This window comes from Pituophis catenifer, unplaced genomic scaffold (assembly GCF_029215685.1).
Source record: "Pituophis catenifer annectens isolate HBS135680 unplaced genomic scaffold, rPitCat1.0.hap2 SCAF_2, whole genome shotgun sequence".
Lineage (NCBI taxonomy): Eukaryota > Metazoa > Chordata > Lepidosauria > Squamata > Colubridae > Pituophis > Pituophis catenifer.
The window spans coordinates 23163038-23172657 of NW_027256882.1; the positions used below are offsets into that span (position 1 = coordinate 23163038).

Sequence of the window (9620 nt, forward strand, 5' to 3'; positions counted from 1 at the left end):
CGTTGTCCCTACAAGACAACTCAGGTCCAAAAGGACCACCTAACAGCTGGGATATCGACGATCCCTTAATCAGATGATCTGTTTTTAACAAACCCATAATGGCTTTTAATTATAACTTTGTCTCTAGATGTATGCAGATCTGTGTTTTATTATCTTTTCCAGGGTCTTCCCAGGTATTGATGTTGGGCTGATTGGTTTGTAGTTTCCCTGGTCTCTTTTTTTTCCCCCTTTCTTGAAAATGGGAACCACGATCCGCTTTTTTCAGATTCATTGTTGTGTCTTTGGTCTCCACATGGAGGAGAAGAAAGGGGTAGTAGTACTCCATGGGTTTGATGATTTCTTTTGAAACTTTCATTTTTGCTTCAGGGAGATAACATTCCTGCCTAGATTGACTAGCTGCTCTGCAGACTATAGTTTCTGTTCCTCTAAGAATTGAATCGTCTGTCATGGAAACTTGCCTTTTTTGCCTAGGAAATTGTGGGATATTTTCATCCTGTTGCAGAGATGCTGGGTTTTGCCTCTTTTTTTAGAAACTATTGAAGACTGCTTTTTTGTGGGTGACTGCATATTCCCTTCCAGGGGGAGAACATGAAAATGATTGTTCAGTTCCAGAGGGGCTTCATTGGAGTGGAGTAGGATACATAGAATGGGTTTTCCTCTCTGTTGTTGTTTTCTTCTAAAACAGACAGGCTTCCATCCGTCTTCCTCTTTAGGTTCATATACGTATAGGGTCAATATTTTTAAATGGAAGCTGTTTCTTCCCTATTTTGTTCAAACTGCATTACTGGCCCCAATCAATGTATTTGCATCCTCCCTAAACTATAAAGCAAACAATAGGAAGCCAGTCTAGGAGGGAGACATATTCAATCTGTGCTGGCCCAAAGAACAGTATCCATGAATAGCTACATAGGTTGTACTCTGTGCATAATTAGATCTACCTGGCACATACAAATCCTTTGGGGGATCGTTGCAGTTTGTCGTGCATACTGTAGCATCATCGTGCCCCCTTCTGAGCAAAAGGAAAAGGCAGGGATCATCCCCAGATCAGGCAGGCAAATGGGGAGCAACAGGATCCCAGCATTGCTTTGATTCTACGGAGATGGAATAGAGGCTTTGGGGGCCCCTCTAGGGTTCATATAGAGGGTCTTCCAGCTATTCTTTGGGCTATTTGGAGAGCTGAAGAAAATAAATCTTCCTCTCTCCTTCACTTCTTTTATCTTTATCCTGCAGGGGCCACCAGGAAAACCTTTGGAGGAAGTTCTGCTTGCAGGATCCAATCTGGGTCAGTCACGGGGACCAGAGGTTTCGTATTCTGAGCTTTTGGACTCGTGTTGGAGCCCATCCTCCTGCCCATCTTCCAACCTTTTGGCCAAAGTTCTGCTTGTTCGAGTTTCCTTGGATGGAAAGCCGTGGAAGTGAGCAGCCCCTGGAAACTATGAAGAGGGGGGAACACTTTGACCAAAGGTCCCCTCAGAGGAATCAGGGGAGGCTCTCCAAATGCTCCACGTGTGGGAAATTCTTTGGTCACCGGTCCCTCCTTTTGATCCACCAGAAGCTGCATAAGGGGAATGGATCCCACCTGTGTTTTCTATGTGGGAAATCCTTTTCTGGAATGTGGAGCTTTGGCAAACATCTCCGGAGCCACCCTGGACTGAAGCCTTACAAATGTGGAGAATGTGGGGAGCGTTTTGCTAAAGGCTCGGACCTTGGAGCCCATCAGCGAATCCACCAGGGAAAGAGATCTCAGGAATCCAGGAAGAGCTGGGGAAGATTTCCTGAGAGACGGCGTCTTTCTAGGCCTCAGAACAGCCCAACTGAAGAGAAGCCCTGCAAGTGTGTGCAATGTGGGCTGTGCTTTTCTCAAACCTCACAGCTGCTTCAACATCAGCAAATCCACACCAGAGGGAAACCTTATCAATGTCTAGAGTGTGGGAAATCTTTCCGTTATAAACAATGTTTTAGAAAACATGGGAAAATTCACAAAGGACAGAGCCCTTATAAATGCTTTGAGTGTGGAAAATGTTTCACTCGGAGTTCAACTCTTTGCCAACATAATAAAACACACACAAAGGAAGAAAGCAAAATGTGCCTAGAATGTGGGAAATGTTTTTCTAGGAAATCATACCTACTGCAACATCAGAGAGTTCACACCGGAGAAAGACCCTTTCAGTGCCCAGAATGTGGAAAATATTTTTCCCAAAAGGCACACCTAATTCCACATCAGAGACTTCACACTGGGGACAGACCTTATCAATGTCCAGTATGTGAGAAACGATTTGTGGTTTCTTCTGAACTTCGGAGACATCAGAAGAAGCACACAGGAGAGTTGCCCTATAAATGTGGGGAATGTGAGAAAAGATTTCTCACGGCAACACTGGTTCAGGCTCATCAGAGAATCCACACAGGGGAAAGACCCTATCAGTGTCCAGAATGCGGGAGATGTTTTGGCCAGAAGTCAAACCTATTTCGACATCAGAGGCGTCACACTGGAGAAAAACCCCATGAATGTCCAGAATGTGAGAAAAGATTTGTCGATTCTTCTGAACTTCAGAGACACCAAAGGATACACAGGGGAGAAAAACTATATAAATGTAAGGATTGTGATAAATATTTTTCTGTTAAGGAAACTCTTTTTCAACATCAAAGTATCCATACAGGGGTGAAGCCCTATATGTGCATCGAGTGTGGAAGATTTTTCCGTACAATACAAAGCCTCAGAAGTCATGAGAATGTTCACAGAGGGGGGGAAAAGTTAAAATGTTTAGACTGTGGGAAAACATTTGCTTCTTCATCATCCCTTAGAGTTCACTGCCAAACCCATACGGGTGAGAAACTCCACAAATGCTCAGTGTGTGAGAAATCTTTTACCCGGAAAGATACACTTGTGTTGCATCAGAGAAGACACTTAGAGAAGCAATATAAATGACCGGAATGTGAGAAAACTTTTCCTTGCAAACCTTATCTTAGAAAATATGAGAGGCTTCACAAAGGAGAGAAGCCTTAAAAGCAAGTGCATGTGCAGAAAAATGAAATCTGCCCAGAATGAGGGAGGTGTTTTGCCAGAAAGTCACACCTAATTCAACATCAGAGACTTCACACTGGAGAAAGACCGTGTCAGTGCCCAGAATGTGGGACATGTTTTGGCTACAAGTCACACCTAATTCGACATCAGAAACTTCATACTGTAGACAGAACCTATGAATGCTCACAACATGAGAAAAGATTTGGGGAGTCTGCTCAACTTCGGAGACCTCAGAAGGGGCACACAGGGAAGAGGCCCTATAAATGTGAGGAGTGTGGGAAAGGTTTTACCTGAAAACGAAACCTTGTAAGTCATCAAAAGGTCCATAGAGGAATGAAGCCATAGAGATGCAGAGTGCGATAAAGTTTTGCTCAAAAGCGACACATTAGAAAAATCACATGGGAAAACGCCCACTATGCTCTCATGGTGGAACAGTTTTCCATAGTGGATCAACCCCTGAAAATCATAAAAAGTTTACAAACTTTGTTAAATTTTAGGAAAACAAAGTACAAGAAAACCAAGGAGAAAGAACTGAAAAAAAAGCAAGGGGGAGGGAGGGAAAAGCAAAATTGGAGAGTGTAGACAAAAGGGAAAAAGCTAAAGAGAAAAAGTGACTTCCAACTTTCTTCACTACAGGTAAAATCCTAAGTATGAATAACTCTTTGAATTAGAATAAACCATAACCAGTACGTTTAACGTTATAAACATGTACAAACATAAAAACCCAAGGTTTAAACTTCATTTCTTTCAATTACAAGCAAATCCAAGAGTGGTTTCCCAGTAGAAGGAAAACTAGACAGTAGACTTTTAAAAAAACATATTTGCAGTGCCTTATGGAAGGGATACAAAACGTCTTTATGAGTCTGCACAGAACACAGAGAATAAAGGTGAAGTTGAGAGATCAACTGCAGAGCGATTGTTTCATAATTTTCATATGCAGAGCTGAGAGAAAGATTTAAAACAGGCAAAATGACATTTGGAATTGAACAACAGACTGTCAGAGAAACTGAAACTAAACTATGTGCAGATGATGGGCATGTCATTTACTTCCTATCTATCATAATCTCGGTGGTGTTCTTCAAAATTAATGTTCAAAAACTGTCACGCTCTTCCTATCCTCCTTGTTTTGTCCAACTTTCTCTTCCGTAGAACGTCACAGTGAATATCATGGCTACCATCATTCTGATCTTAAGATTCTGTCAATCTAGCCTATATCAATAAAGTAAGAATACTAGAACTCTTCTGGGTTTTCTTTCCTGATTCAGCCTCTCTTGAAGGGCTGATATCCATCTTGACTCCAATATCATTTTTCTTTCCAAAACAGGCAAGGCAAAGTCTCATTAAAGTTAGGTCCTATCCCTGGGGGGTTTCTTTGCAACCGTCCAAGCGTTTTCAAACCGTTTATTCATTATCTCATTTAAACAGTCCAGATTGGGCTAAAGTTCATCTTTGGGGTTTTGTACATTTTGTATCACGATACAAAAAAGATGTTGAGCCTAGAAAGGGTGCAGGGAAGAACAGGAAAGATAAGTAGGGGGCTGGAGGCTACAACATAAGAGGAAAGGTTGCAAGAACTGGTTATGTCTCGTTGTAGGAAGAGAAGGAGCAGGAGTGAAAGGATGGCAGATTTCCAATATTTGGGAACCTGTTGCAAAGATCAGGGGAACAACCTACTTTCCAAAGCACCTGAAGGCTGAACAAGAAGCAATGGCTGGAAACTAATCAAGGGGAGATGCAGCCTAGAACTAAGGAGAATTTCCTAACAGAACTATTGATCGCTGCAACGGCTTCCCTCTAAAAGGTGTGAGTGCTCCATCACTGGAGAGTTTTAAGAAGAGACCAGGCAGTCACTTCTCTGGAATGATAGGATCGCTTGGTTGGGCTAGAAGACCTTCCAACTCTCTTATTCTGTAAATTTGCTCAACCAAGGGCCTCGAAACTGTAATCGGTCCCGGGGGAGGAGATAAAGGAGGGGCTAGAGCGTCTTCCCCACTCACCCAGGGCGGAAGCTGGGCCGGAAAAGGCGGGGAGAAGCCTCCGTGGGGCCTCTCTAGGACCCTCCTGTCATTCTTCCTACCCTCTCTGTGGTTTCCCCACTTGCGGCGTTTTGGGCGGCTGGGCGAATTCTTGGCTGTCCGGCAAGGCTGCTCCTCGGCCCCGCTCCGGGCAGGTGGGGCTCCCGCTCTCCCTGGGGCTGCCCGGAGGAAGGTCGCCCCGAGTGCCCGCTGAGCCAGGGGTGCCAGGAGGGTCCCGGGTGGATGTGGGGCTGGACGGGGAGCCTCTGGGCAAAGGGGGGAGGGGGGAGAGGAAGCCCCGCCCCACGGAGGGCAAAGGGCGGGGCTTCTCTCTCCAGGGTCTCAGGGGGGATTATGGGGTCAATGCAGGAAATAGCCGCCGCCTCCCTTCAATCGGGGGTGGAGGGTTTTCTTTATTGGGGGGAAAAGGTTTAAATTGCTTGAATTGAGCTCATTTCCTCCCAAGGGAGAAAAGATCCACTTTCTTTCCGCTTCATCTAAAATGGAGAAGAATTGATGTTCTTTGCTTTTATTTTAATATTTCAATTACTTACTTTTCTTTCTGCAAAGCTGAGTAGGAAAAAAATCCATTATTTGCCTAGATTTGCTCTGAAGGAGGCTGTGATGTGGCAGCCCCTCGTTGGTGGGTTTTATCCATCAGAATAGGACAGGAAGGGACCTTGGAGGTCTTCTAGTCCAGCCCTCTGCTCAAGCAGGAGACCTATACAATTTCAGATGGGTTGCTGTCCTTTCTTTGCTTAAAAGGCTCCAGTGTTGGAGCAGCCCCAACTTCTGCAGACCAGTTGCCGCACTCATTAACTGTCCTCTCTGTGAGGAAGTTTCTCCTGAATCCCAGGTTGCTTCTCGCCTTGATTAGTTTCCATCCACTATTTCTTGTCCTGCCTTCTGGTGCTTTGGAGAATAGGTTGACCTCCTTTTCTAAAGCACAGCTGAGAGTCGGAGGAAGCAGGCAAAGTGCACAGAAAACTAATGCCTTGTTAGGGCTGAAAAAAAAAAACTTGAAAAAGCTACATTCAGAGTATCAGACACAACCATATTTTCAGCCTCCTTTGGGGGGCGGGGAGTGCATCTTATACTCCGAAAAATACGGTACTTAAAAGAAAAGGGAAATATATAAATAGGAATGTTGTGACAGCCCTTCAAATACTGAAATAGCTATCATGTCACCCCCAATCCTTCTTTTCTCTAGACCAGCCATTCTCGTCAAAGAACGAAATAAGATTGGTTTGGCATGATCTGTTTTTTACCAACCTGTAATGGCTTTAAATTACAACTTTGTTTCTAGATGTTTGCAGATCTGTGTTTTTATTATCTTTTCCAGGATCTTTCCAGGTATTGATGTTGGGCTGATTGGCTTATAGTTTTCTGGATTTCTCTTTTTTTTTCCCCTTTCTTGAAAATGGGAACCACGATCTGCTCTTTTCAGATTCAGTCCTAACTAGGCGCTAGCGAGTGAAGTGGTCTCCATGCTTTGCCTGCTTATCTCATTGCTGCTCCCTCTCAGCTGTGCTTTAGAAGCTGTTTTTTATCCCCAAGTAGGGGATAAAAAGCGCGTGCACGGGCTCAAAACCAGCAAACTAATGTGCTGAAGTTGACCAGACTAAGGATGCTAGCCAAATGAATACCTGGTAGACAGATTCCCCCCCCCCTATATTCCTCCCCAAAAACTAAGCTGTGTCTTATACTCCAGTGCGTCTTATACTCCGAAAAATACGGTACCTTTATTTAGACAAATTGGTTTTCCAGCTTCATCTTGTCCCTGAGCAAAGCCCACTCTTTACACAATTTACTCACATCTTTTTCCTAAATCTCCTAGGGGGTGTTCCTGTCACTACTCTTGAGTTACAGCTTCCCATGTTCCCTCTCAGATGTGGGGTTCACTTTGGCTTAGCTGGGCGACAGCCGTCAATTTTCAGACAAAAAAAAAAAAGTCTGGGAGAACTCGACCATCGGGAAGGAGATATAGTGCCAGCCGCACAAACAGGCTGAAGAACAGTTTTAATCTGTGGGCTGTCAGACTCCTGAATGAGAAATAACTACGTAGTATGATGGACTGCAGGGCCGGCGCAATGTGTAACATGTTCACACTGGTGCAATAGGACTGGGTGTTTTGTTAGCATGATTTATTGGGTTAGGGATTTTCTGTCTTCACTGTGAGTTGTATTGTGTTGTGGGGGGTGCACTGAGGGAGCTCAACCAATCTCATTGCACATATGTTGTGCACTGACAATAAAGATTTGAATTGAATTGGTTCCCTCACAGAGTACGGGCACCTCCTTTCCAAAGAACACAGCCTATCAGTTTTCGGACCAAAAAGAAAAAGCGATCCGGGAGGACCTGCTGCCCCCTACGCAGACGAGTACGGGCACCTCCTAAAACACAATGTCAACTTGCAAAGCTTTCAAGTTGCCATGAGCAGGAGGGAGGGAGAACTGATAGAGCTGATTGATTTCCCTAACTGAAGCTACATTCCATACATTCTTCCTGACCGCAATCAGAAGGAGGGTGTTGGATTTCACAGCCAGCCAAAGTGGTTAATTGGAGAATGTGATTTATGACATGGCCAGAGAGGAGGGGAGAGACAGGGTCATAGGGGAACGTAAATCTATGTGGGATTAGTTCTAACTGCATTCGAATATTGCTGAAATGGTGCTCCTAATAAATGACTGTATTTCTTTTGAAGTTCGGCTCATGGCTCATGAATTAATTAGGGCATCTTTCGGAAACCTCACGCACAGCCTATCGGTTTTCAGAACCTTGGGGGTGTGGGAGGATCTGCTGCTTTTCCTAAGCAGACGAGTCCCTGCACCTCCTAACACAGGCCTTTCTTTGCTCAGTGACTTCCCAGCTGGTTCAACACTCTCATTCACTTTTCCATTCCATTTCACACCGTCTCTCCCTTTTCCAGTGGTGAAATGTAAGATTTGTTACTACTGATTCTGTGGGTGTGGCTTGGTGGGGTGGGGTTAATGTGACTGGGTGAGCGTGGCCAACTTTTTTTAAAAAAACTTTTAAAAGCAATTTTTCTACAACCTCTTCGGCTGAAGAGGTTGTAAACAAATGCTTTTAAAAGCCTCTGACGATCCCAGTTGAGTTTCCTGATCAAAAGGCTTTTGTTTTCTTTTAAAAGCATTTTTTTTTTGCTTTTAAAAGAAAAAAAAAGCCTCAGACATCAGGCAACTCAGCTGGGATCGTCAGAGCCTTTTAAAAGCTTTTTTTTTTTTTTTTACAACCTCTTCGGCCGAAGAGGTTGTAGAAAAAATGCTTTTAAAAGGCTCTGACTATCCCAGCTGAGCCACACGATTTTAGAAAAAAAATCCTTTTAAAAGTAAAAAAAAAAAGCCTCTGATGATTGCGCGGCTCAGCTGGGCATGGGGGGGGCAAGGATTTTTGCTACCAGTTCTCCGAATCACCCGCCGCCATCGCTACCGGATCGAGTGATCTGGTCCGAACTGGAAGCATTTCACCCCTCCCCTTTTCCCTACACGAGGTGCTTGTTCTCTGGCAAATCCTCCATGCTCTCCAGACTCTGTTAGTCTTTCTGCGGTTAGGAAAGGCACAGAGGGAGCGAGATCCAGCTGTGATTGGGAGACGGGTCCTCTCCCTCACACACATGCATTTCCCATGCTTTTCTGGGCTTTAAAGTTAAAATTTAGAGGTACTCACCTTCTTTCCAAGCAGCCTTTGAGCTCAAAACCCCTTTAAAACCTTTGTTCTAAATGGCCAAGGTCCAGGAAAACTCACCCACAGACTCAATGGGTCTGCTACCGACAAGGGAGCTTACCTGGGCCAGGTCCATTGGTCAGGTTAGATTGGAGTCCCATCTTTGGGTGTCAAATTGTTGGAAGAAATGTCCGTCTGGGTTCAGTCCCAAGTGGGAAGAAAGACACTGGAAACATGGAGGCTGTTTGGAAAGATGGTTAGAGAGAGAGAGAGAGAGAGAGAGAGAGAGAGAGAGATTTATAACCTCTCTTGGCCCCCGCCTTGGACCTTCCTGTTTCTGTGTAAGGGCAGGTATTCTGATTGGTTGTCAGACTCCCATGGGGCCATGCAGGGGTAACTTTCTAAGTTGTCTTTTGAGTCCCAGGCTTGGTTGAATCTTGCTGGGTGATGATGTAATGAAGAGGGTTGTGTTCTGAAAGGGTTTTTGGGCAATTCCTATTATGGCTTAATGGCTTTGTCCTGGATCTTGAGTGAGGGCTAATCCTATTATGTCCCGATGGTGAAAGTCTTTTGTTTTGTAGATAGACTGGCCCAGTCTTTTGTCTTATACATAAGTTGGCACCAGTCTTTCTGGGGCTATTAACAAAGGTGGGGGCTGCTTTCCAAGAGCATGTTTCTCCTTTTCTCATCCAGGGAGGTATAATATTCTACCTTTTTAATATTTCCTAGAACAGTGATGGCTAACCTTTTTGCCGTTGCGTGCCAAAAGCGGGGGGAGTGCGTGGAGGTCGCCCATGTATGTGCCCACACCCATAATTCAATGCACCCCACGCATGCCCATGTGACCCCCCCCCAAGTTCCCCTGCTTTTAGCACGCAATGACATGATGGGCATAGTAG

The 9620-nt window shown here is 44.7% G+C and overlaps 1 protein-coding gene across 1 annotated transcript; it reads left to right on the forward strand.

Annotated features, from left to right (window-relative positions):
• Positions 1 to 1399: 1399 nt before the first annotated feature.
• LOC139311870 (zinc finger protein 420-like) lies at positions 1400 to 2926 on the forward strand. Its single transcript, XM_070936395.1, has one exon. The coding sequence runs from the start codon at positions 1400 to 1402 to the stop codon at positions 2924 to 2926; it is 1527 nt and encodes a 508-aa protein (XP_070792496.1).
• The last annotated feature ends 6694 nt before the right edge of the window (positions 2927 to 9620 follow it).